Here is a 26,127-nt window from a genome sequence, read left to right as displayed (position 1 = left end):
TTAGGGCCCTCGGAGAGGAGGCCCAGGAGGTCTGGGAGGTGGCCCCGCGATGGCCGTCGGCAGTCCCGGCGCCGCCGAGGCAGCGACTCCCCGAGGAGGAGGTGGTGGCAGCACCAGAGGAGGGCTTGGGAGGACACACCTGAAGAGGGACAGACTCCGAGGGTGGAATGGACCATCCCGGTCTCCTCGCAGGGACGGCGATCCTGGCGCAGGTCCCACAGGTCATGGAGCCAGCAGGAACGGTCCTGGGGTCGGCGCACATGGAGCAGGGGCAGAGAGCGTTCCCGTGGCTGGGACGGGTCCTCCAGGAGAGAGCAGGACACGCAGACAGGCTCCCCCGAGCACTCCGCGAGGCACAGGCGCTGGAGGAGCTGGGATGGTGATGACAGACACCCCCCAGGGCCCCAATACGATGTCCCCTCAGACAGGAGTGACACACATCAGTCGGAAGACTCTGATTCCTCCGAACAACAGCACACAAGAGGGAGGCAAAGCCGGGGCAGATCCCACAGGAGATACCAGCACTCCCCGGCAGGCTCCCAGAGAACGGTGCCCTACGAGCATTCCAGAAACCAGAGGCGCTGGAGGAGCTGGGATGCTGATGGCAGACACAGTCCAAGGCCCAACCATGACAACCCCTTGAGGAGGAGTGACAGACACCAGAGGGAAGACTGGGGTTCCTCCAGGCAACAGCACGGGACAAGGAGCCAAACCCGGGGCAGATCCTACAGGAGAAGCCAGAACTCCTGGAGAGCCTCCCAGGGAAGGGCGCCCCGCAACCACTCCACAGGTCAGAGGCAGCGGAGGAGCTGGAATGACGACCAGGGACATGCTCCAAGGTCCCAGCGGGACAACCCGGGCTCCTCAGGGAGGAGCCGGCGCCATGCCGGGCGCAGGAACACATAGCCCACCCTCCCAAAATGGGAATTCCCACACTCAGGCTCGGCCCAGGGTGTCCAGGCAGGCTTTGGTGACCTCCCAGGATGGAGCCACCAGATCCCCATCCTGGACATCCAGGGCTTGACTTGCTGCAAATAAACAAATCCCACTTGAGCCAGCACTCCCTATCTTCTTTTTGTGTTTTTGTCACCTCAGATATAAATCCACAGATATTTTGGAGCATCCCACACCCTTGGGTTGCCCTCATGAGTTTCCCTCTGTGAGCTCTCCCAGCATCATTAAGTGCCTCTGTGGATGAAGGAATGAGCTGAGGGGCTCTTCCCCTCTCCATGCCCTCACAGCTTTTCCATGGTTGAACCTGACTTGACTTTTGCCATTGCATTCCCTTCAGTTTTATCCAGGGAAGCTTTGCTGGGAGAAGTTGGTGCCCCTTAGCACATTTTCAGCAGAGCCACAGCTCAGTACAAGAATATTTTCCCCCAAAACCCACGGTGTGGCTGATACAAATCAGTGCTGCAGGTGCCCAAGCCCAGCTCCAGGGCCAAAACTTGCCCTTAACTTCCCTCTCAGCTGTCATCCAGCCCCTGTCCCAAAATGCCAGCCTTTGGAATCACCCCACTAACCTGCAGTGTCCCACTGATCTTCAATTTGGGGTGTCAGCATAGCTGATCATCCCCCTAGATGCATATTCAGCATGTGGGATGAGGATTTTGCCTATGGATACATTCTCTGCTGGATGGAAGGAGCCTGGTCACACTGGATCCCTCTTGCACTGCAAGAAATAATTGGAAAAAAGCCATAAAATTCAGCAAATGGTGAAAAGCATGAGCCTGGGCACACAGGAGGTGGGCAAGGATCCTTGATATCCACATCATGCTCTGGTAGAGCCACTCCTCTGCTTGATCAAGTTTATTTTTCTTCCACAGAAGCCTGCTTCAAATACACCTGGAATTCATTCTTTTCCCCAAATATATTCAGAAAATGGGCTCTTGCTACCTGGAAACCACACACAGCCTCAGCTGGGAGAAGCACTGCTCAGCACAGGAGGTGGCCACACACAGCACCAAAACCACCCTGGTAGTTTTCCCCTAGATTTAATTTTTTCATTAAATACAAAACTTCTCCTCAGGTATAAGCTGATGTTTGTTTATCTCCTGGAAAATCCTCTCCCTGCCTCTCTGAGCATAGTTCCAGGGACCTGGAAATGCTGGATATGCCACCTGAACATACACACACAAATATTTCACCAGGAAAACCCTGGAAAAAATGCAGCATTCTGTGTGGATGGATGTTGGTGGCAGAGCCACTGCTTCAGGGTAACAACGAGTTAGAAAATCCAGACAATTTCTGCTGAAGTAAAAAACAAAACAAAGCCAAAAAAAGGATCTGGGAAAAGTGCAAAGAGGCTGGAGGTCTGAGGGGAGTGCTGCCCCTGGAGGTCTCTGTCCCAGAGCCTGGATTCAGGAGGTCTTTACAAACACTGGCACCTCGGCCAGGCTGGCAGAGTAATTCCTGAGCGTGGTGCCACCATCAAACACTCGGGCAGTGTTGGTGTCCAGCCACAGGTGCCCCTCTCCTGGTAGGTAGATGTCCCTCCACGTTTGTCCCTTTTCTGTTATTGGAGCCACCAGGACCTGCAGGGAGAAGGAAAAGAAAGAAAAAAGAACTTCAGCAGAGGGAGGATTAGCCAGCGTGGTGGGGTGAGATGGTCATCAAGGAATCCTGGAATGGTTTGGGTGGGAAGAGACCTTAAAAACCATCCAGTGCCACCCCCTGCCGTGGGCAGGGACACCTTGCACCAGCCCAGGTTGCTCCAAGCCCCATCCAACCTGGCCTTGGACACTTTCAGGGATGGGGCAGCCACAGCCTCTCTGGGCACCCTGTGCCAGGGCCTCAGCACCCTCACTGGGAATTCCTTCCCAATCCCATCTATGCCTGCCTTCTGTCAGTTTAGAAGCATTAATGCAGTGCAGTGACATTGCTTTGACTGGGATTGGGATCATCCCTGTCTGCAGCTGCCCCAAGATTCCATCCAGTCTATATTTTTGAAAACCAGAACAAAAAATCCCCAGTGATAGAGTCAATGTAATCCCACCTTCAGGGAGCAATTTTTCCGCTTCTTTCATGGGAAAAGCAGTTCCCAAAAGTAGTTCCTAACATTCTAAGACTCCATGCCTGCTAAATCATTTCACTTCCAAAGCTGAAAGGTTTCAGAGCCCTAAATAAGAGTTTCATGAGGAAAGCCAAAAAGCAAAAACTCCAAAACCCACAAAACTCAGCTACTTTGGCTTGGATTTAAATCTGCTCAAACCCAAGTCCTGGTTTGTGCTTGGGCAGCACTGGATTTACAGGAATAATGCAGAATTCCCACCTCATCTCCTATGAGGAACTCATCCTCTATGGTGAATGCAGCGGGATCCGTGGGGCTGAGCCACCATGCAGGACGGAAGATGGGGTACCCCAAACTCTGCCACTCCTCACTGTATTTTAGGAGCAGGGGCACAACAAAGTCCCGGTGCCTCTGGATGCACTGGCGGGTCAGATTCAGGACCTGCAGGTGGGGGACAAATCCATGAGGAGCCCAACGTCCAGGAAGCAGCAATGCAGGGAGGGAAAAAACCCCAAAAATAAATAATTAAAAATTTACAAGTAAAACGTATTCCCTTGGGAAGAGAAATTACTGAATTGGAATGTCCTGATCAAGCTATGGTGCAAATGGGGTTGATATTGTATATTAATTGGATTAATTGGATATATTTGGATTAATTGGATATATTTGGATATTAATTGGTTTGCATATAAATCCATTGGTAATGGACTTAAAACAATTGAACTTAAATGTATTTAAATCCATTGGTAATTGTTATAAATCAGCTGGATTTAAATCTATTGATGGCAGATATGAACACATTGGATTTGAATAGATTTAAATCTGTTGTTAATGGATTTAAATCCATTTGATTTAAATTTATTGAAATGCATTGAAAATAGTTATGGATCCATTGGTTTTCAGAGGATTTAAATACATTGATACTATATATGAATCTATTAGATTTAAATGTATTTCAGTCCATTTATATTGAACATGAATCCATTGGATATAAATGGATTTAAGTCTATTGATAATGAATATAAACCCATTTGATTTAAATAGATTTAAACCCATTGATAATGGATTTGAATCCACTGGATTTAATTGAATTTAGATCCATTGACAATGCATATAAACCCATGGATTTTAATGCATTTACATCTATTGATAATGGATAGTAATTAATTGTATTTAAATGGATTTTCAACCATTAATAAAGGATCTTAATCAATTTAATTTAAATTCCATTGATAATGCATGTGAATGTATTTAATTGAAATATAATTAAATCCATTGATAACAGACACAAATCCTTTGGATTTAAATCCACTGGTACTTGAATCTAAACCCGTTGATAACGGATTTATTCCCACTTCAGTGGGAAGCTGAGGACAACAGCTGGCAGGAGATCCCTGCCAGGCCTTCCATGGCTTTTGGGGCATTGGCCATGTCAGAATCCCGGTGTGGGACACGTACCCAGGTGTCACAGCAGAGCCAGGGCGGGGTCCCAAAGGCCATCACGGGCAGGAATGTCACAATCTGCAGCCACCTCACAAACAGCTCCGGGTCCCCTGGGGTGGCTCCAGCCTCGCTCCCTCCTGCAGGAACGTGGGGCTGGAGTGAGGGCCTTCCATGGCATGGAAAGGTTCTGGGGAAACCTCAGAGCTCCTTCCAGTGCCTACAGCATCACCATCGCTCTGAAAACCTGGCACAGCTTCCCTGGAAATGGCACAAACCCCCCAGCACCAAGGGCTCACCCAGCCGTCCACAAATTCCTGTCTCCTCCACAGGCTTTTCCCAGCTCTTGCAGCTCCCAGGCTGCTGGGACACAACCTCCTGCCCAGCTCTCTCTGTGCAGGATGATCTGCGCTCCCATCCACACAAGCCAAGAGCTCCAGCACCTCTTTGGGAAGCAAACTCCCATGCTGGGATTGCTTGAGCCTCATTTTCTAAAGAAAACAAGCTAAAAATAGAGGCCAAATTGAAATATTGCTCTCAACCCCTGTTTCAGGGCTGTTGTTTAGCTCAGCTCTCCACATTTGACACTTTGGCACAGCCCCTGCACACTCAGGGCATGTTTTAAGCACCACTAACTCCACCACTAACACCACTAACTTTTCCCAGAAAAAGGGAAATGGATCCACTTGGCCCTAATTAAAGGTTTTTTCTTGCCCTTTTATAATGCTTTTATTTCAGGATTTCTGCAGCCATTTTGCTTTGGAGCAGAAATACAGACTTGGGGCAGAGCTGCTGGGGTTTTAGAAGCATCCATTCCCCAGCCAGGAGCCTGGGGAAGCAGATCCTGCCTGTGCCAGGTGGGATTTAGCCCAAGCCAAGCCAAAGGTGTGGGCTGTGGTGGAACTCTGGGAAGGGCATCCCCAGAGATCCAACTGCTGCTGGAGCTACCTGGCAATATTTACAGCATATTCTTTTGGTTTTAACTCCTCACTTTTTTTCCCCTGATAACATTCATCTCAATCAAGCCAGCACAACAGAAAATTGGGGAGAAAAACGCTCCAAGCCTTCCCATAGCACGCCTAAGGTGCAAATGTACTTCCTGTGCCTGGAAAAAGGCTGCAAAATTCACTGCAGAGAAGCCAGAAATTGGGGGAAAAAATGGAAAAACAACTTACCTACTGCATCAGGGATGAAGAAGTTGTAGCCCAGCAGGCTGTAGTGCAGCACGGAGGGGATGAGCCCCTTCAGCCCGGCGTGGCTCCAGTCAGAGCGCAGGGGCCTCATCTGGACAAACAGTGGGAGGTGACTGGATCTGGAGAAACAGCACAAACCCTTCAAGGTGAAATTCCATGATCCCAGTTGGCTTTGGAGTCACTGGGGCCAGATTATAGTCCCAGAATGGTTTGGGTAGGTAGAGACATTAAAGCCCATCCAGTCCCACCCCTGCCATGGGCAGGGACACCTTCCACTATCCCAGGCTGCTCCAAGCCCCATCCAACCTGGCCATGGACACTTCCAGGGATGGGACAGCCACAACTTCCCTGGGAACCCTGTGCTGGGGCCACACCATCCTCACATCTCACAAGTATTGTTGACTCCAACACGCTGCCCTAGCCCACTCCCTCGCCCCTTCACTTCCATGGGTGCCAAGAAACATCTGGGAATACCAAGAGGGAATTCCATGCACCAGTTCCACCATCTCCCAGCAAGCTCTTGTGCCCATCAGCTCCAGCGTCCCCTCCCTGGTGCCCACCTGCTCCCGGCGCTGACAATGGTGCCATTGCCCAGCGTGGCCAGCGCTGCCGCCAGCGCCTCGGTGTATCCATCACCCTCCAGCTCGGCAGGAGCAGGGACATCCTGCTCCAGGAAGGAATTGCCCTCCACTCCCTCGAAGGCCACGTAGGTTGCCCCCAGTGCCTGCCGCAGGTCTCGGGCACGAGCCAGATACCAGCCCAGCGCTGCCTCGCTGGTGACATTCAGGCGGGCGCAGAGCTGCCCCTTCCAGGTGGTCAGCAGCGGGATCTGCAGAGGGGGAGGATGGAAATCCCTGTCAGATCCATAGAATGTCCTGCTGATTCCATGGGGGATGCCATGCTGCTGCCATCCCACCCTGCACTCTCATGGTGCAGAGCATCAAGGTGTAAACTCTCCCTCAACCTCCCCAAAAGTCCCTGAGCTGGTGGCAAAGGGATCATTAAAATGACCACACAAAGTGGAGCTGGGGAATCTTCTCAACACTGGAAGTGGGAATTTTAAAGTTGCTTCCGTAGGAAGAGGAGGGATGCTGCCTCCCCCAGCACTGCTGTGTCCCAGCACAGTGGGATAGGCTGTGTCTCTTGATAAAATAATAAACCTGAGGGGGTTTGTTCAGCTTTAATTTTGGTTTGGGGGCTGAGGGGGTCCCGTACCGAGCTGGCCCCGGGTCGGGGCTGGCGGCTGAGCCAGTATCCCGCAGCCTCACCACCATGCAGGGAGCGCTGGAAGAGCGGGGAGGCGATGCCAGCGTACGGGGACAGCGTGATGGAGAGCTCCAGAGGTTCCACCAGCACCGGGGCCTGCCTCTTCCTGTGCCCTGAGGGCACCAGGTCCTGCGGGCAGAAAAGGCGGGAATAAGGGGTTTGTGGGAGAGGAGCACCACGCTCCCCACATGCCCGGAGGGTGGCAGGGTGGCCGTACTGCAGCAGCGAGGACAGCGGTGCCACGCTCCCCCAGGGCCACGACGCCCTCCTGAAGGCGATGCCTCTTCAGCCTCCTCACCAGCGACCTCAGGCCTCGCTTGATTTTGGCGGCAGAACCCTCCGGGCCATGGTAGCGCCAGATGGGAGACCTGCAGGGTGGAAAATCCCTGGTGAGGTGCTTGGGAGAGCGAGCAGGACACTTGGAAGGGTTTCCACCATCAGAAGGAGTGCTGACCCCAGGAGCGCGGTGTCCGGCAGTGTCCGAGCTGGAGCGCTGGCCGTGTGCCGGCGGGCAGCCGCCACGTCGGTGCTGACACAGAGCTGGTAGTGCAGGGACTCCGCTCGCCCCGCCGGCGTCTCCAGGCAGAACTGCTGGTGGCTCTCCAGAGACAGGAGCAGAGACACATCGGGAGCCACTGTCACCGTCACTCCTTTGGGGGAAAAGTGGGAAAATGCTGTCTCAGCAAGCATCCGGCTGCTCCCGGTCCTGGGAGCCGCAGGGATGAGTGGGGCAGAGCCTGACTGGTGCCAAGGCCTCCTGGGCTGATCCTACCACAGATCCAGCCATGCCAACCATCCCCACCCTGCTCTTGCTATTTCCTTGTAGAGTCCCAAATGCCTTTCAAGGGCTGGATTTCTCCCTTTCTTGGCCTTTTTGCTCAGCATTCAGCAGTGCAGGGCAGCTGCAGGTCAATTGGATTAACTTGGGGTAATACCTGAAATTTGGTGTTCTGCAGAATAATCCAAATATACCCAAATAAATGACACCAGCAGCTGAACTCCTGCCTGAATCCAGCATCCCACAGCAACATCAGGAAGCCACAAAGCAGCTCGAGTGGAGCTGGGGATGCAGCAATAGGCACAGATCTGGGCTTAAGAAGAAACCAGACACACCAAGAGCATGGGATGTCCCAGGAGTGACTTGGGCCACCCCATCCTCAGGCACCCAGCTTCAGTATCAGCTTTCCCACAGCGATGAGGCAATGTGGGATCCATCCCACATTCCCTGTTGCTGCTACATCTGCAGGATATTTTATTCCCGCAGACATCTACGCTACTCTCAAACCAGCTGCTTTAGCAGTGAGGAGAGGGGCAGAGAAGCACAGGGATGAAGCTGTTGGGCCCTGGCCAGGGAAGGAGGTGGTTACCTGTGGATCCCAGGAAGAACCTCTCCAGGAGGGGCCCGAATCCGTCGGGGTTTGCGCTGAGGTCGCCGCTCACCAAGGGCTGCGCGGGGCTCTCGGCGCCGTTGAGGGGCCAACGCTGGGCACGGATGCTCGGCCCTCCATACCAGGAGACATTGGCCATGGAAAAACAGTCCTGCAGCCAGGAAAGCATCATCAAAGAGCGAGGAATACTCAGGGGAAACAGGAAAGCCAGACTTGGAGCAAACTGTGCTAGTGGCAGGTGTCCCTTTTACAGCGTAAAATTGTGGTTTCATTTAAAAAAAAACAAAAGAAAAGCAAGACGTGCTTCCCAAAGCCTGCCAGTTTTTGCTGGAGGAGCACAAATAAAACCAAACTGCCACGACAATCACACTTTTGCACTCCATCACAGTTATCAAACACCTCTGAATCACAGGTAAAAAGATGCTGCAAAGGTGTGAGCAAAGAGACTCTGCAGGAGTGAGTGGGAAAGGACAAGAGAGGGGGAAATTCAAGGAAACAGCTTTAAAATGCACTGAGAGCACTTTCAGAAGCCCAGTTGAAAAATCTGTGTATTTTGGTTTGCTAGTTTGTTTGGGGTTTTTTTGGTTTGGTCAAGATTTTTCAGTTTGGTCATGGTTTTTGGGTTTGGTCAGGTTTTTTATTTGTTTGGTATTTTTTGTTCAGTGGGTTTTTTTTCTGTTTTTCTTTTTCTTTTTTTTTTTTTTCCTCTGCTTTACTTAAAAACCGCATTAAGCTCTCCAGCTGCCTTCTCAGAGTTTCTGGAGTGAATCAGCAAGTGCAGCTGTCCTCAGCTGAGCTCTCACAGAAAGCTTTTAGCCCCATCTTGAGCCCTCACCTTGATGGCACCAGTGCCCTGAAGGTGACACATCCTCCCTCCCAAGGCACAGCTTCCCTCTTTCCCGAGGGCTGATGATAAAAATTTCCCTCAAGAGACTCAGTTTGGAGATTTGGGCACTTCTCATAGGCCTGACAGGGCCCTGGGATGGGGGACATCCCCATCCTTGACCCGCCTCCTGCCAGAAATCATCAGTTTTCACTTCAAAGCTCCTCAGACTTTCCCCTTTCTGCCAAATCGAGGGATCAGCAGGACTTAGCGTCCTCGTGACTTCCCAGGCAGGATGGGCTTCCCCGAAAGCCCAGAGACCTGGGGCCGTGAAGGGGGCCTGGGGTGGGTGGCAGAGGGGACCCAGAGACCCCCCCACTCAACCCACCCCACCTTTATTCCCAATCCCAAGGCTTCGGAGCCTCCTGGAGTCGTGAGCTCGGGGGCGCAGAGAGGTTAAGTCTCTCCAAGGGGTGCGGAGAGGAGATGTAAATTATTAAAGTGGAAACCCTGGAGGCTCAGAATAGCTCTACCAGGTGTCAGCTGAACTCGTTACACCAGCTGGGAAAGAGGGAAAACAGTCTGTTCTGAACTCAGATTTCGCTGGATCATATTTTCCAATGGTTTGGGGGTTTTTTTAACAAGTGGGGGAAAGCCTGTTCTGTCTCGCTCATCCTCTCAAATGCTCACAGCAATGTCAGTGGGGAAGACTGAGGGTTTGTGCTCAGGCAACACCTTCCACCGACCCAGAATGGTGCCAACAGGTGATTTATGGCCAAAGGGAAACAATCCTCCATCCCAGAGAATCCCATCCCGCTTCCCTCCCTGTTCTGAGGGCTCCCCACAACTGGACACCCTGCTCTGACAGCGTGTCTCCTTCCCCTCCTGAGGCTCCTTCCCAGAGTCTGCTTTTATTTAACTGAGGGAGAAAGCAGGGAATGGTACCAAAAATGTTTGCAGCAGCGCACACGGATTATTCCCATCCCGCGGGAGCTGCCCATTGTGTCTGTGCTGGAAGAGACCTTCCCGAGGCTCTCGCCAGCATTGTCATCTCCACTGGGTATTTACTCTGTCTCCATATAAACACAGCTCTCCCACCCGGGGTCACCAGCGTGGCACCACCACAGGATTTTGGGGCTCAGCTTCACAGATGGTTTTCCCCACCCAGCACCTTCTGGATGTGGAAGGCGGGGAGCCACAGTGTGATCACATAACTGAGCTGGGGGATGATGGTGAGGCCAGAGCGGCCCCTGTTGGATCCCAAAGGGTTTGGAGCCGGCCGGAGGGGTTCTCGTTACCTTCAGGGTCACGTCGGGGCGCAGCGGGGTCCAGCGGACGCTGTAGCACTCGGTTCCGGGGGCTGCCGGCGGCTCCAGGGCCAGCCGGAGCTCGGCGTCCTCCTCCCAGGAGTAGCAGAACTGGCGGCCGTCGTGCCAGCAGCGGTCGCGGGGCGGCGGGGGCTCGGTGGCCGGCACGCTGCCCACGGCGATGGCCAGCACGGGCCGGCCGGCCGGCAGCGCCCGCAGCAGCAGCGCCCCGCGGCCGCGCTCCCACAGCATCCCCGCGTCCCGGCCCCGCAGCACCCACTCCTCCGGCGGCTGCTCCACGGCCTGCCACGAGATGATGCCGATGGTCATGGCGAAGAACACGGCCACGCCGAGGCAGCCCACGGCGCCTTTCCAGGGCTCCGTCATCTCCCTGAAGGTCAAGGTCCAGGTGGACTCCGGGATTTGGCCGGTGTGGCGGGAGACGGGCATGGTGAGATCGCAGGGATGCGGCGGCGGCTCCGCTGCTCTCCCCTCCTGCGGCGGCACAGGAAAGAAAACCCTCTGGGATAGCTGCAAAAGATCTTCTGGGATAGCTCCAAAAGATCCTCTGGGATAGCTCCAAAAGATCCTCTGGGACTGCTCCAAAGGATCCCCTGGGATGGCTCGAAAATATCCTCTGGGATAGCTCCAAAAGATCCTCTGGGACTGCTCCAAAAGATCCCCTGGGATGGCTCGAAAATATCCTCTGGGATGGCTCCAAAAGATCCTCTGGGATGGCTCCAAAAGCATACACAAAAAAACTAATGAATGTAATGTATATATAATGAAATTTTAAAAATAGTTTAAAAGAGGGAAAGCTGCCTCTTGGTTCTGTCTGCACTAATCCCGAGGTAAGGGGAGTCCCTTCCACAGCCTCCTCCAGAGCAAATCCCGCTGCTGGACTCGGTGACGGTGGCTCAGCCCCCAAAGGCAGGGGCTCAGCCCCTTGGCACAGCCCGCAGCACCCAGGGACACCGAGGAGGAGGAGGAGGAGGTGTCACACGTGGCCCAGAGCCCGGGAGGAGATGGGGCCATGGACAATGGGAATCGGGGCCGCGCTCCAGCCTCGGCTGCTCCGTGGGGTTTGGCTTCGCTTCCCTGCTCGGTTTGGAAGCAGCAGCAAACAGCCAGGGGTGCAGGAAAACATCCCAGGGTGGGTCGAGAAAGGAGGGGATGCAACATCCTCCTTCCATCTCCTCTCTCCCTTCCCTGGAAAAGCGTTTGGATGATGCACAGAGCAAAACCCACCCGTGGGCAGGGTCGGAGAGCTGGCTGAGCCCAAGGGAATGGGCACTGCTGTCCCTCCAGGTGAGGGGTCACTGTGGGGACAGCTTCATGGCGTGGCACTGGCTTGTTCCTGCATCCCAGCCCTCATCCCACTGCCCGATGTCAGGTTGGGCATGGTGCCACCTCCCCTGGCACAGCACAGCCACCCCTACTTCCCTCATCACCCCCTTACCTAAAGGTAGGTTTGGAGGTGCTGTCACAGCCCCCAAAGCGTCCTCAATGTTTTCCCCAGCGGTTTTCCCACCACAGGCAGGTTTTCCTCCTCTTTCCCAGAACAGTTTTCCCTCCTGGCCGTGTCTCAGACCCGTGGAGCTGAAGGAACTTGATCCAGACTAACCCAGGAGCGTTACTTAAGCCAAGCTCCCTCCTTCCCTCCCTCCCTCTGTGCCTCCCGCCCGCTCCCCTGCGGCCCGCACGTAGCCGCAGGTGGCTGCATCCCCAGCAGGGGCAGGACATTAAAATATTCCCTTTTCAAGGCTTCTATCTATAGAGGAATAATTTTAAAGGAGGTTTTTTTTTTTGCCAGATTGCTGAGGTGGCTCTGGTTGAGTCTTTACCCCACACGTGAAGCCCTAGGAGTGCTGAGCCTCCTCACTCTCCTGCTTTGGCTTTTGTTGCTGTTATTGCCCAATTTGGGGGGATTTTATCCCTGTTCCTACTTCACATGAGCCACTGGACCCTCCCTTACATTAATTCCAGGGCTGCAGCTGAGGGTGCTGCCTGCCCCCAAAACCACAGGGAAGCCACTTCCCAGGACACTTGAAATCCCCACTGGTACAAAAACTCTGGAAATGTGAGATTTCCATCAACTTTTCCATGCTCCAGTCCCCCCCATTCACAGTCATCTCACCACATCTACAGGTGATCAGGGAATACCTGGATTTTCCAAGTGATATTACAACCTGTTGGTTGCCAAGATATAAAAACCTTGGGATTTAAAAGTGCTTCCCCATCCTGCATCAAGACAAAACCCCAGCAATCCCAAGGCCAAAGCCCTGCTCACCCCAGATTTCAGGAGAGTCCCGGGACAGCCAAATCCACCAGGAAAATTCTCATCTGTAGCCCAAATAGGCCCCTGGATGGGGCCTTTCCTCTCCAAGATTAATTTTTCTTTGCAGGTGAGGCAATATCCAGTGTTGGATGGAAGAAAAAATGGTGGATTGCATCAGGACAAGAAGGGACTCCAGAGCAGGTGAGGGGGTGTATCCAGGATAAGGAGAAAGGATGAAAAAGGCTCAGATATGAGCCAGGAGACCACGATGCTCATTTCAAACAGGCTGGGGATCCCCTGGGAATGGAGTCAGGAGAGGTTATGGCAAAGCTGTGGGTGATGGACTCACGGGACCCCAAAGCTATGTAAAATAAAGGGAAAAACTGAAACAAAAATAAAGAATGAGGAGTGTTCCTTCCACCAGGGGTGTTAGAGGCACTTGAGGGGCCCTGCACTCCCCATGACCTGGAAAGGGGGAGCAAGCAGAAGTGAATAAACCCTGTGGTGACTCAGAGCTGCTCACCCACAGCATCACCGGAGCCAATGGAATTACTTGGGAGGCTGTACAGATCCATGTGCCCCAGGGAGAGCTCAGTTTGGCTGCAAAACCTGCAGAAACAGGGCAGAGGAGGGGAGAAAAGGGATCTTTGGGATGGTCTGGGATCCTGGTACAATGTTCAATGCTCCTGAAGGTTCAATGCTCTGTCCAAGGGAGAGAAAGGGATGTGGCAGCAGCCCCCAAAAGCTGCCCAAGGATTGGCAATTCCCTGTCTCCCACCACAACAGGGGCTGGGAGAGGGGCAGCTGATGAGGTTGTTTGGCTGCAGCTGCTGAAGGCAAAGCTCTGTCACATGGCACAAGATTAAATCACACCCATGGAATGGCAGAGGGGCCCCCAAGGTGGGATTAGGGAAACCCGGGATGGCGCGGGTGCAGTGGCATCAGCAGGGACAGGGGGCCGCGCCTGGGAGGGACAGCAGGAAATGGGGGTGGTTCGAAAAACCTTTTTTCTTAAAAAGCAGCTCAAATCCCAGGGAAAAAATCCTGCTGGAGCTTTTAACAGCCCAATATTTGGCCAAGTTTGGGCCTCCCCAACATTGCACACGGCCTGGGGGTTTTTTGGGCCAAATCCTCCCAGAACTTCTGGGTTTTGAGAGGAGGAATGGATCTCTGAGTTTTCCTGTCCATCACAGATCTCAGCATGAACTGGCTCCCACGAGCAGAGTGAAACCTCCCTTCATCTTCCTCCCACTGCCAACAAAAACCACTTAGCCTTCACTGGCCACAGGGAAAAAAAAATATTTCGGGGTGGCTCCCTGGATTCCACAAGGGTGTCCTGCCCCTCTGCTTCAGAAGAGTTTTAGTTTAAACATTTTAAATTTCCTCCTATGCAGAATGGAGCATCTTTTCCCTCTTCATGACTTTTCAGGGTTGAAAAGACCTTGAGGTCACTTTTTTTATATCCAATGGGGCTTTCCAGGCTGCAGGGCTGCTGAGGGACCTTGATGTGGTGGCAGGTGTCCCTTGCCATGGCAGGGACTTGGAACTGGATGGGCTTTAAGCCCCTTCCAACCCAAACCATTCCAGGATGGAGGGGTTTGCCAAGGCTCCAGGTTTGCTGGGCTGTGTGGGATGTGGACAATGGGTGGACAATGCCCAGGGAAGGGATGGAGTGGGAGGCTGGGAACACATTTAACTCACCAGCATCCATAACCAGAGTTGGAGAATCTGAGCTTTTAGGTGAAGCACACAGAAAACAGGGACTAAGGGTTATTCCCACTGGGATTTAGGATCACTGTCCCCTAAGAGAGGCTTCCATCACTGCCTACCCTGTGGATCACAGTCCTTTCCAGAGTTCTGTCATCACCTTTTGGGCTGGCTGGAAAAAGGGAGAGCACAGAGAACCACAGGGATTTTCCCCTTTTCTGGGGTTGCAATGGGAAGGCACAGCCCTTTCCATCAATATTTTCCTACAGCCTTTAAGCACCAGCAATTACAGCCACAGCTTCCCAGCCAGACCCTCCTGAGGTTTCTGGTTTGGGATTTCTTAAATATTATTATTTTTAAAAAATACAGGAAAGGTGTGTGGGTTGGCCAAGAGCAAATGAGAACTGGTGGGAGCAGCAAAGTGCCTCCAGGACTTGGCATTTCTCCTCCATTTTTCCCGGTGGGGAGCTGCCTCACCCCAAAACTCTCCCTGCGGGGTGGATCCCACAATCCCTCAAAAGCCTACACCAAACTCTCATTTTTATCCATTTATCCATGATATCTCTACGCTGGGAGACACAGTGATGAGCCAGAGTGGATTCCCTGAAGCTGGCAGCATGGATGGACATGGATTTCCCACCTTCCTGCCCTCCCAGAGTTTATCCAAAGGGAAAAGATACTTTCAGAATCCATCCTGGGAATAAAACAGCCGACGTGCCATGGTGGGTGTTCTCTTTGGATTTTCCTTCCCCTTGCAGTTCCCAGCCTTGCCTTTCAGGGCCAGCAAAAGCCTTTGGCTGTGCTGGAATTCTCTGTGCCTTAGAGAGCTTTGGGCTCCTTATTGGAGCTGAGCTCTCTTTAAAAGAAAAAAAAAAAAAAAAGGCAAAAAGAGTGATTTGGTTCCTAAATTCCCAAAATCTCAGCCCAGATTTCCTCCTGGAAAGCATTTTCGGATTTCCATGAACTCCACAGCTGTTTATAAAGGAAAAAAGGAGCAGCAGGACTTGCACTGACAACGTGTCCTTATAAACAGCATCAGCTCTTGGAAGCAACCACTGTCCCTTCCCATCCCAACTGTGTGCCCTGAACCAGCAATGCCTGGATTTGGGAGCTCCTTGAGTCCATCCACAGCCCATTCAAGCTTTCAGGAGGGTCTCATGTCAAGCAGCAGATTTTGGGCTGGGAACAGCCTGGAGAACCTGAGATAATCCATGGATGGATAATTTTCCAGCTGGAAAGTCGCCAGCTCCAGCTGCCAGTTTTGGGATGGAAACAGTCCTTGTGTGCCCTGATATTTTGGGGACACCAAACTCAAGTTCCTAATGCACAATATTCTGTAAAATTTCTAATCTGAGCAGAGAGGAGCTCCCTGTGCTGAGGAAAACCCCCTTCATGGGGCACTCACCCCCCTGCACCTCCAAACCCAGCCCAGGTACCTTAAATCCAGGGAATTGAAGCCCCCAGCCAGCCTCAGTGCTCCTGCTCCAAGCTCAAATCCCTCAGAGGGGGTGAGGCTGCTGGTTTGGGATCTCTGAAGGCAGCACCTGCTTGGAAAGGGCTGTTGGCAATTCCACTGTCCCAGGAGCAGGGCTGTGGTGAGGCCAGATCCGTGTGCTGCTCCTCCAGGAGAAGACTTCAGAAAGCCCCAAACCTCTATTTTTTAAATTAAAACAAGGCACAACTGATGACAAAAGCTGTGGCTGTGAGGAGAGAGCGGCTGCACCCCACAATGCAGCCCAGGATTTTGGTTTTCCAGGAAACCCCTTGGCAGAGGGGAAAAAGAGGGATAATGGGGGGGCTTGGCGTGCCAGGGAGCTGCTGGGGGTGAGCACAGCGAGGGAGCTCTTGGAAAGGACCTTCCTGCTCCATCTGCCTCTCCCCAGCTTCCCAGAAATCTGGTGAGCAGATTTGCAGCCTGCCTGCTGCCAAATTCAATCCCGGCCCTGGAGATGCTGTTTGGATAATGATGAGACCAAAATTCTTCAGCTCCTCTCCGTGGAGCTGAGCCAGAGGAGGCTGGAAAGGCGCAGGACAACCCTCAGGACACTCACCTGTCCCCAGAGAGGTGGCACTTCCAGCCACACACAGGAGCACCCACCCAGGGGATCACCAGGGGCTCCAAGGCCAACCAAAGCCCATCCCTCACTCCCAGCTTCCACTCCAAATCCCCTCAAAGTGTTGTTTTAGGGGCACTGCCCTGCTGGGCAGGGAGAAGGCTGCAGGTCCCACATCCCCATGGAACCAGGGGTGTCTCCAAGGAAGCTCTGGGCACCTCCTTTCCAGGGACCTGGCTTGGACTCACCTGCCCAGGGCTCTGAAACTCCAGGCTCTGCTCCAAGTAAGGCTTAGATCTTCCTCTTCTTCCTCATCTTCTTCTTTTTCTTCTTGTTTTTGTTCTTTCCCCTCCTCCGTCTCCCCTGCCCAGCCCCTGCAGACCTCTCACCAGAGGGATTTAGGATTTTTGCCCCCCAGAATCCCCCCCAACAAAAACCTCTCTGCACCCCAATGAACACTGCATCCTCAAGACCTTCCTTTATAAGGGAGAGGAAACTGCCCCTGGAGAGCCATTAGAGGCTTCCAGTAATTAGCAATTACCAGTCCTGAAGAGCTGCCCCTGCCTCTCCTAACGAGGTTTGGTGCTAATTATAGCAGGCAGAGCCAGGAGCCCTGGTGAGGGGCCGTGGCAGCGACCACACAGAGCCTTCTGGATTCCTTGGGATGTATAAAAGGGCCGGGGTTACTTCAGGACAGAGATCCCCTCCGCTGCCAGGAGCTCTGGGGATGCTGTTCCAGGGCTGGCCTGGCTTCCTGCTCATCAGCTGCTCCTGTCTCATCCATCACTTGCAGTAATTCCTGCTGAATATTGCGGGATTCCGCCGTGCCCGGCTCCAGCCAGCAGCTAAATCCATCCCCTCCTTGGAGCAGCCTTGGGGATATTTGGGAACTGAGCAATGTGGAATGAGAGCACCCAAATCCTTCATTTGTCAGGCTCAAGAGTGTGTTCAGTGTCCCAGTGGAGTTTAATCCCTCCTGAGCTCTTCTCTGCCCATCCCAGCACTTCCCAAAGGGGCTCCTCTCCAGCCAGGGCAGCAACTCCCACCCCAGCTGCTGGAAAACAAACCCCCAACCCAGCTCCCAGTGTTCAACTCCTTTGGGAATGCCATAAACCCCCTAAAAATAAACAAACACTCCCTCCTTGTCCAGCCCCCTGAGGCGTTTTAGTCCCATTTGGGCTCTGCCCATACACAGAGCCCTGAGCAAATTTTCATTCACTAAATTCAATTTAATTCAATAAAATTAGGGTTTTAATCAAGGTGCTGAGAAGGAGCAGCCCCAAATTGCTTTCCCAGCCCACCTCTTTAATGGGGCTCATTTTCCCTCCAACAGGAGAATGTGGGTGTATGAAGAGAACTGGAATATAATGAATCCTTGAAACCTTGGATAGACACAAGCAGCACCAGGAAACACCTCTGGGAGCTGTAGGAGGGCAAAGGGTGCCTGGGTGGGTTCTGGAGCAGGCTGGGGAGCTGGGGTAAGTGGCTTCCCAGGCTGTGATCCTGCAGGGAATCCTTGTAGGGGTGGAGGGAGCCAGGAGGGTGCATGGTGCCAGGGCTCAGGGGAAGGATAAGAGGGATGCCCAGCCCTAATTTAAGGGTGATCCTAAACCATGTACTCCTTTCCTTAAGCTCCCTGAAATAACCTATCCTGGGAGTCCCACAGGCAGTTGGGAACTCGGTTTTTATTGTCACAGGACACAGCAGCAGACAATGGGGGGGGTCACAACAGAGGGGACAGGGGAGTCACACCACAGGGGCCCAGCACAGCCACCCCGAGCAGCCACACAGCCCCAACACCCAGAGGGAGGGGAGGAACATGAGCCACGAGCCTGGCTCCTTCCCACACCTTTCTGCCCCATCCCTGTGCAAAACAGGGTGGTGGTTTTCCCTCTGGGAACAGGGCAGCTGATAAGCAGACAGAGGGGGACCTGCAAGCAGCTTCTGGAATCGGCTCCATTGTGTCCATGCTGCTGAGGGTAGCCTGGATGGACTGGAAGGGCTGGAGGATCCAGGGGTTTTACTCACCAGCCATGCTGAGGAAGCAGGCTCCATCCCCAGGGAATGGCTGATGCCAGCCTGGGAGCCAGCCCTGCCCTTGGGGTCACCCAGCATGGTGGGTGCTGGATTTGGGGTGCAGATACCCCCAGCCAGCTCAGGGGAGGGGAAAACTCCCGAGACGTGCCTGTGCTGGGTCTGAGCCCCACTAAAACAGGGCTGAACCTCCCTCCAAGGGCTGTCCCAACACCACCGAGTCACCCCAGCCATGCCAGAGGGGGAGGAGGGAACAAAGGGATCAGATGGATGGAGAAAACCTTCCCAGCTGGCACAAAGCCCCCTGTTAGAAGAACCCAGAGGCTTTTGTAGCCCGGTGCCACCCTCTGCAGTCCTGCCCTTGCCCTGCAGAGGCGGCACAGCCCCAGCAGCCGCCCCCATCCCGGGCTGAGCCGGCGCTCACTCGGGGATGTAGTCCCTGAAGGAGTTAAAGCTGAGGCTCCTGCCCGCCGAGTTCAGGCTGGAGCTGGCCTGCATTTTGGGGATCTTCTCCATGAGCTTGGACACAGTCCTCCTCTTGAAGGAGCCTGGGGAGAAGTGGCCCTGCCTGAGCAGCTCCTGGTAGAGGCTGCTGAACACCGCCACCGGCTCCTCGTAGCTGTCCCGCGTGGAGATCTCGTAGAAGGGAATCTTGAGGGCTTTGGAGAGGTTCTCCCCGTCCTCGGTGGACACCATCCTGTCGAACTGCAGGTCCTTCTTGTTGCCCACGATGACCACGGGGGGCTGCTCGGCGCCGCCGCCGCTGCGCTTGGGGCTGGCGTGCAGGTGGTTGATGAGGAAGCAGAGGCGCATCACCTCGTCGAAGCTGCAGCGGTCGGTCACCGAGTACACCACGGCAAAGCCATCGCCCCACTTGATCTTCTCCTCGATCTGCAGCGAGTCCTCCTCCTGCCGGGGCACACACGGGCTCCCTCAGCACCGCTGGAATGCCGGCGCTGATGGATGCAACCCCGCGGCGCCGTCCCCATGGAGGCTGAGAAGGAGCAGCCCCAAATTTGCTTTCTCGACCCAGGTCTTTGGTGGGGCTCATTCCCCCTCCCGCCTACAGGAGAATGTGGGTGTATGAAGAGAAATGGAATATAATTCCCTTGAAGGAAAACCCCTTGAATAGACACACCAGGAAACACCTCTGGAGCTGTGGGAGGGAAAAGGGACAGCAGCCAGGGAAGGGATGGGATGGCTTAGGCAGTGTGGCAGGTGGGGACAGCCATCAGCCCTGTCCTGGCATGGATATTGGGGGAATCAGTGCTCCCTTGAGGTGCCAGGATGCTCCACTGGCACAGCAAGCACAGCTATGCCCTGCATGGGAATGGGGGAATATTTATCTGAAAGGAATGGGAATGGAGGAATATATTACTCTGTAATATATTAATAATATATTACACTGTAATATAACTGAGGTTATACATAAATTCACCACCCTTTTCCTGAGATAACCACTATGATGTTCCAGACACAGGAATTAGGCCAGTGCAAGAAGTGGGGTTGCTTTCCCTGGCAGGCTGCTCTGCTCCGTGTTGCTTTCCCGGCTGAGCTCACCTGTCCGGCTGTGTCGAGGATCTCAAAGTGCACCATCTCCCCATCGATGACAGCCACGTGCCTGTAGATCATTTCTGGGCAGGAGACACAGGGAAGGTGTGTGAGAGAGCCCCCAGGTGGCTTCGGTCACCTGGGTGGGTGGCCGAGGGGGCAGCAGTGACCAAAGTGTGGGAGCAACAAGGGAGGGAGAGGGGCTCCACAGGAGAGAGGGAGGAGGGGATATTTCTGGGACATTCCACCCGGGACATGGCTTCAGTGGTGAAAAAACAACCCAAATGCAGAACAAAAAACCCCAAAATCCTAGAATTCAGGAGAGCACAGGCTGCAGGGGCTTAGATGCCTCCTGTCATTTAAAATCCACCCCCCAGCAGATTGGGAAGGAATTTGAGGAACTGAGCAGGAACTACTGGTTTGATGGCTGGACTCTCAGAGGTCTTGGCCAACCTAAATGATTCTGTGATCCTATGATGCTACATGATTCCACTACCCCTTGACTGAGCCTGTGCAATCCAAAGGCTCATTCCAACAGATTTTGCCTAAATAACACCAGAAAGGGAAAAAGGCATGCAGGACCCAGGGAGGTGTCAGGATGTCCATGGGCTGCCTGCCTGGTTGAGGAGGAAGAAGAGGGAATATGGTGAATTTGGGGTCAGAGTTGTTTCTGCCATGGTGACAGCCCCAAGGAAAAGGAGTTTTCCTACCTAGGGTTGGGTCATAGTCTCCAATGAATCTCCTGGTGATGAATCGTACGGTCAGCGCTGGAAAAAAGAAACACAACGAACCCTGTTGGAGTTGTCAGTGCTCTGGGCTAATCTTTCCTCCTTGCAAGGGCAAAGGAGCAGCAGGAGCAGCCACAGCTCAAGCAATTAAACCCCCTCATCTGATTACACATCTCCCTGCACCAGAGCCCAGCAAGGCAAAGCCCAAATCACTGGCAAAACCCTCCCTGGCGCCTTTGGTCCTAACATATTTTCCAGGAAGCTGCTTTGGAAATGCAGTGCTGATGCCTGGAGAGGGAATTTCTGGACAAAGGCATGGTTGGGAGGGTGAAGAGAGTGCAGGAGTGGAGAGAGAAGTGGTGCTTGAGCCCTTCAAGGTGTTAATGATGATAATGGAGATGGGAGTGAAAGGTGCTGGAGAGGCTGAGAGCTGGTTTGGAAAGGCAACAGGAGTGGAAAGTGAAATTAGTGGAACAGGGGGAAAAAAACGGGGGGAAAAAACCCCAAAAGAGCTAGGCAGGAGCACAGAGCCAGGAGGGACAGGAGGAAGGGAAAACAGAGCAGGAGTGTGACAGGAGGATAAACCTCACCAGAATCAAAAGGGGAAATGAAAAGCCAACACCAAGCTGGAGCAAGACTTGGAGCTCTGCAACCCAGGGTCAGTTTGTCCCACCTGCCCACCAGCAGATGTTGCTGGTGTCCTGCCCTCACAGACCCACACCAAGCCAACCAAGATCTGTGTGTTTATCCCAGGAATGTGGCACCCCACATGGGCCAGCTTAAATAACCACAGAAAGGGAAAGAGGGATGCAGGAACTTCTCCTGCCTCTCACACCTGCTTGGCTCCTCTTTGGGGGCATCACCATCCTCTCACCCCCCCAGTCTGTCTCTGGGTTTGAAACCTGCACAGCAGGGAAGGGATTTGAAGAAAAAAGCAGGTAATTTAGCCAAACTGCTCTGAGGAGATAACCAGGCATCCTGCAGGAGGCACCTACAGGCACCTTCAAAGAGGCAACGGAGTTATCGGGGGGAGCAGGACGAGGCAGGCTCGGTCTCTAGAAAGCACCTGATTGTGTGTCATATGTCAGGCAGCCACCCAAAGCTGGAGCACATGGTGAGGGATGAGAAGAGGAGCCAATTAGATTGATTAAAAATTGGCTGGAGCACAGGAACACGAGGGGAGCTGCCAGTGGGGGAAGCGGCCGCAGGCGGAGCGGCCGTGGCCACCCAGCCTTATAAGGAGCTTTTTCTCCCCATCCTCCCCATCAGTCACCTCGGGAAGGGCTTTCCTTGGAGCTGAAAGGGTTAATTGTGCCTTAAATGTGGGGTGGGGGCTCACGGGGTGATTTACCTGCCACGGAGTCAGGCTGGCACCTCGGGATAGCACCAGGCGTGTGCCCACGTGCTGCCCTGTTTGTGCTGCTGTGGAACGGCCCCAGCACCGATCCATCTTCACTCCACGTGCTGCAGGCAGAGCTCTGCTCTGGATTATGGCAGAGTTTACGCTGGGCAGCAGCAGCAGAGGAGAGCACAAGCCCCAGCTGGGCTGGATTTCCAGCCCCCGCTGCTGACTCACACAGCCCAGGTCCTTAAACCACACGGCTGCACCCAAACCCACCCCTGCTCGGAGGATCTGGGACCTCGGGTCTCCAGATCCTGAAGGCTTCCAAACTGCTCCAAAAGAACCTAAACTCCTGCTGAGAATCAAGGGTTATCCTTCCCTTTTGCAGCTGCTCACATGGGATTTGCCCTTTGGTTGTTCCCACCCCTCAACTCTCCCAACCTGGCTCTGTATCCCATGGTCATCCTGGGGATGAGTGGAGCCCTGCCAGGATGGGAGCTTGGCAGCTCAGGGATGAAATCCACCTTCAGCCTGCCCTGCTTCACACCCTGCCCAGGAGAGATGCCACCCCCACCTTGGGGACACAGCTCCCATGTCCTCCCCACAGGAGCTGAAGCAATGATGCTGCTGCCCTTGGCTCCTTCCTTACATCTCCCACACTCCATCCGTCACCTAGGATGTCACCTGCCAGCTGGGAAGGGACAGCAGGACAGGTGTCCTCATCCCCAGCACAGGGGCTGGCGGGCAGCAGGACCCAGCAGCTGGGGCACAGCCCCCGGGGAAGGTGACACAATGTCCCCTGGCAGGGGAGGACGTGTGGAACAGCGCCCAGGGGACACAGATGGGGAGGGACACACTCAGGGGGCTGCGTGCCTGCCATTCCCAGGGGCTGCTCCCTGTTCCTGGCACGCTCCAGCTCTCCTCTGCATGAGGCATGGATTGATTACCCCCCTGTGCCCTCACTCCCATGGCCTGTGTCACTGTCCCCCTGTCACACACGCTGACAGCCGACCTGAACTGGAGGAACTTTTAAAGACCCTCAGCACGATCCCACCCTAAGGAAGAGGCACAAAACCCCCACACCTGCCCGCAGGAGGGGCCCAAAGCTGCCAGGAATCTGCTGTGTGCCGGGTGGGATGGCCAGCAGCAGGGAGACACACGTGTTTGGGGTGGGGGCGAGCCAAGGGCTTCGTACACCCCATAAACCCATCTGCTCCATCGGGGCCCAACACCTCCAGGGACTCCCCCAGGCTCTGGGTACCCTGGAGCTGAGCCCCATCCCGTGCTCCAGCCTTGCTCAGGGAGAGCTGCGAGCTGCTGCCTTCAGTTTAATCAGGGAACGAGGATTTTTCATGAATGCCGGTTGCTGTCCATAGAAACACAATTCCAGCGGCTCCAACAGCCCAGCACAGGTGCCACAGCCACCGTGCCTTCCCCTTTCCAGAGGGGCAGGACTTTCCCTGTCCCCAAGGGCACGGCAGCATACCAGGCTTTGCATGGATCATGGATCACTGCAATGTAGATCCACATCTTTCCCTGCCTCTGACCCCAGTCCTGGCACTCCAAGTGCTACTGAGGACACTTTTGCCCCCTTTGAGTGCTCACAGCTCGGGATGGAGGAGCAGGAAGCAGGCAAGGATGATCCCCAGGAAGGAAGGGGGTAAGGAGGGAGCTGAGGTGCTCCCAGCACAGCATCCCAAACCCCCAGCTCAGCAGGCACAGACGGAGAGCGCTGAACGAGGCACAGGGAAAGGGAGTTTTCCTGAGGGAAAACAGCCCGGTGCTGCGGAGGAGGCTCCGCACAGCTGCTGCGGGCGCTGGGAATGAGCAGCCAGCTCCTCACGGCCGGGAAAACCCAATCCCGGCTTTTAGCAAAGTTCTCCCGGACAGTGATGTCCACGCAGCCGGGCACCCCTCGGGCAAGGGAAACGGTGCGAAGTGTCCATGTGGGAAACTCGAGGGGAAGGAAACTCAGTGCCCTTAAACGCCACGGGCTGGGGGGGCACCGGGACAATGTCCCTCGTTCCAAAGGGACATGGGAAGGTTGGTCCCACTGGCCGGGAGGGAGAATAGCGGGGGGGATGCCAGAGGGGTGCCAGGGCATAGCAGAGGGATGCAGGAAGGTGCCAGAGAGGTGCTGGGGGATGCCAGAGGGATGCGGGGGACACCGAGGGGATTCCGGGGAGCCCCGTCCTACCTGTCTTGCCCACGGCACTCTGTCCCAGCACGACGAGGCGCAGGGTGCGGGCCGGGCTGAGGCTCACGGAGCGGCGCAGGGGCCGCGGGAAGCTCATCCCGGAGCCGGGCCGGGGCTGCCCCGGGATCCGCCGCTCCCCGCTCCGCCGGGCGCTGCTCCGGCAGCTCCGCCCCGGGGGCCGGGCTGGGCTCAGCCCCGGGCGGGCCCGGCTGGTGCCCTCCTCCTCCTCCTCCTCCTCCTCCCTCGCCAGCAAAGGCGGTCGTCATCCCGTCCCGGAGGCGGTTCGGGAGTTGTGCCTCAGTTTCCCCGCACGCAGCAGCGCTTCCCGGCCAGGGAAAGGTGCTCCCCGCAAAGGGGCAAAGGCACGGCTGGACGGGGCTCGGAGCCACCTGGGCTGTGGAAGGTGTCCCTGTGCGTGGCAGGGGGCGGCACTGGATGGGCTGTGAGGTCCCTTCCATCCCAAACCTTCCTGGCATTCCCTGGGTCTGTAAGAGTGAGGAAAGAGGGAAGTGGTGCAACACCTCCAGCCAGAGCAACACAGGGAGGGTGCTGCCTGCCCCAAACCACTGCCTGAAATCATAATTGTCTCCATGTTTGTGCACCAGACAAGTTAGTAAGGACAAGAGGATCTGACTTAGCCCTGGCCATCCCCCCTGTCCCACGAGCAGGACGAGGAGTGAATCCTGGCTCACCACGAACCAGCCACTAAATCCCCATGGATATCCAAGAGCAAGGACTCCACACCAGGTCTGGAACTGAAGTTTGTGTGTTTTGGGGCAGCAGCAGCACCAGGTTGTTAAGCAGCAGCGTGAGGGGATACCCAGCTGTGCAGGGAATGTGTAACAGCTCAGAGCAGTACCTGGAGCTGGCATGGATGTGCCTTGGGCATCCTGGGAACAAGGGACAAGCCTGGCAACACCTTTAGAGCATCTTGACTCTCTCCATCAGAGCCCAGAACGCTTCTGATCCATGGGATGCAGATCCCAGGTGACACCAGTGCTGCAAAAAAAGGAGCTGGGAGAAGGGATCTGGCCAAGGATGTGGAGCCCTCAAACGCCCACATCAGGGACTCAGCCCCTTTTCCAAAGGCTGCAGTCACTTCTCTGGCACAGGGATCTCTCAGCCTGGCCATCTGGGGTGACTTGGCACAGCTCACTCACTGCTTGAGGGAACATGAACCCACCTGGTATTTATAGCCCCTATCAGGTGTCCAAAGGGAACGTCCTGGTGCCCACAGGGACAGCAGCACTCAACCAGCCACAGGGTTATCGGGATCACAGCTGCTGCCAGCGGGATCAGGGCTGGAGGGAGGCCCCTGGATAGCACAGAGACTGTCATGGAGAGCCAGCAGACCTCTCCCAGAAAACCATCTTGCCATCACGTGTGTCTTCCTTGTGCATCAGCCCCTGGAAACAGCCCTGCTCCGGCTTCTCCAAAGGCAAAAATCAGGCTCATGGCTACATCTGGGGCCCAGAAAACAACAGCGAGGCAATAAACAGATTTTGGGACAAAAGCTGATTCCCAGCTGGGGAACGGGGGGTGTCAAGAAAAAGAAATCTCCTTTACATTCCTTCCCTATTTTTAGCCCCATTTCCTACGGAAATGAGATGTCTGCAATCAAGTCCTCTTCTTGCCTGATCCTCTCTAAGACCAGTTTTAATGCATTGCCTGATTCCAGGCAAACGAGGGAGAAGACACAGAGAAAACCCCTTTTCCTGCGAGCTGTGTGACAACAAATGGGCAAATTTCATGGAAAAATCGACCCTTGCACTTTGGAAGGCAGGAAGTGGCTGGGGGAGTGCAGAGTAA

The 26,127-nt window shown here is 54.6% G+C and overlaps 2 protein-coding genes across 3 annotated transcripts; both read right to left on the bottom strand.

Moving 5' to 3' along the window:
* Positions 1-1,803: 1,803 nt before the first annotated feature.
* Positions 1,804-16,806, bottom strand: LOC135448417 (SITS-binding protein-like). 2 transcript variants are annotated; one of them, XM_064714442.1, is made up of 11 exons: positions 16,715-16,806; positions 10,419-10,922; positions 8,277-8,448; positions 7,364-7,559; positions 7,127-7,277; positions 6,859-7,038; positions 6,204-6,472; positions 5,626-5,762; positions 4,469-4,590; positions 3,272-3,451; positions 1,804-2,534 (listed from the first exon to the last, which is right to left on the bottom strand). In XM_064714442.1, exons 2-11 carry the CDS (start codon positions 10,875-10,877, stop codon positions 2,361-2,363), a joined length of 2,040 nt encoding a protein of 679 aa, XP_064570512.1. In that variant the 5' UTR covers positions 10,878-10,922; positions 16,715-16,806; the 3' UTR covers positions 1,804-2,360. The 2 variants fall into 2 exon arrangements, with proteins under 2 accessions (XP_064570512.1, XP_064570513.1); XM_064714443.1 differs by having other exon boundaries at positions 7,208-7,277.
* Positions 16,807-18,131: 1,325 nt separating this feature from the next.
* On the bottom strand, positions 18,132-24,497 carry LOC135448274 (ras-related and estrogen-regulated growth inhibitor-like). Its single transcript, XM_064714086.1, has 4 exons — positions 24,319-24,497; positions 20,762-20,818; positions 20,061-20,134; positions 18,132-19,409 (listed from the first exon to the last, which is right to left on the bottom strand). Exons 1-4 carry the CDS (start codon positions 24,413-24,415, stop codon positions 18,921-18,923), a joined length of 717 nt encoding a protein of 238 aa, XP_064570156.1. The 5' UTR covers positions 24,416-24,497; the 3' UTR covers positions 18,132-18,920.
* Positions 24,498-26,127: the final 1,630 nt, after the last annotated feature.

This window comes from Zonotrichia leucophrys, chromosome 5, assembly GCF_028769735.1.
Source record: "Zonotrichia leucophrys gambelii isolate GWCS_2022_RI chromosome 5, RI_Zleu_2.0, whole genome shotgun sequence".
Classification (NCBI taxonomy): Eukaryota; Metazoa; Chordata; class Aves; order Passeriformes; family Passerellidae; genus Zonotrichia; species Zonotrichia leucophrys.
This window is presented reverse-complemented; position numbering and strand designations above follow the sequence as displayed.

What these genes read in the sequence shown, in the direction of transcription:
- LOC135448274 (XM_064714086.1), bottom strand. Translation starts at nt 24,415, where the DNA reads ATGAGCTTCCCGCGGCCCCTGCGCCGCTCCGTGAGCCTCAGCCCGGCC. An exon ending in GAGTGCCGTGGGCAAGACAG is followed by an intron (nt 20,819 to 24,318) that starts GTAGGACGGGGC and finishes TCTTTTTTCCAG; the next exon opens with CGCTGACCGTACGATTCATC. An exon ending in AGACTATGACCCAACCCTAG is followed by an intron (nt 20,135 to 20,761) that starts GTAGGAAAACTC and finishes TCTCCTGCCCAG; the next exon opens with AAATGATCTACAGGCACGTG.
- LOC135448417 (XM_064714442.1), bottom strand. Translation starts at nt 10,877, where the DNA reads ATGCCCGTCTCCCGCCACACCGGCCAAATCCCGGAGTCCACCTGGACC. An exon ending in GCCCCGACGTGACCCTGAAG is followed by an intron (nt 8,449 to 10,418) that starts GTAACGAGAACC and finishes TCCTGGCTGCAG; the next exon opens with GACTGTTTTTCCATGGCCAA. An exon ending in CCGCTGTCCTCGCTGCTGCA is followed by an intron (nt 7,039 to 7,126) that starts GTACGGCCACCC and finishes TTCTGCCCGCAG; the next exon opens with GACCTGGTGCCCTCAGGGCA.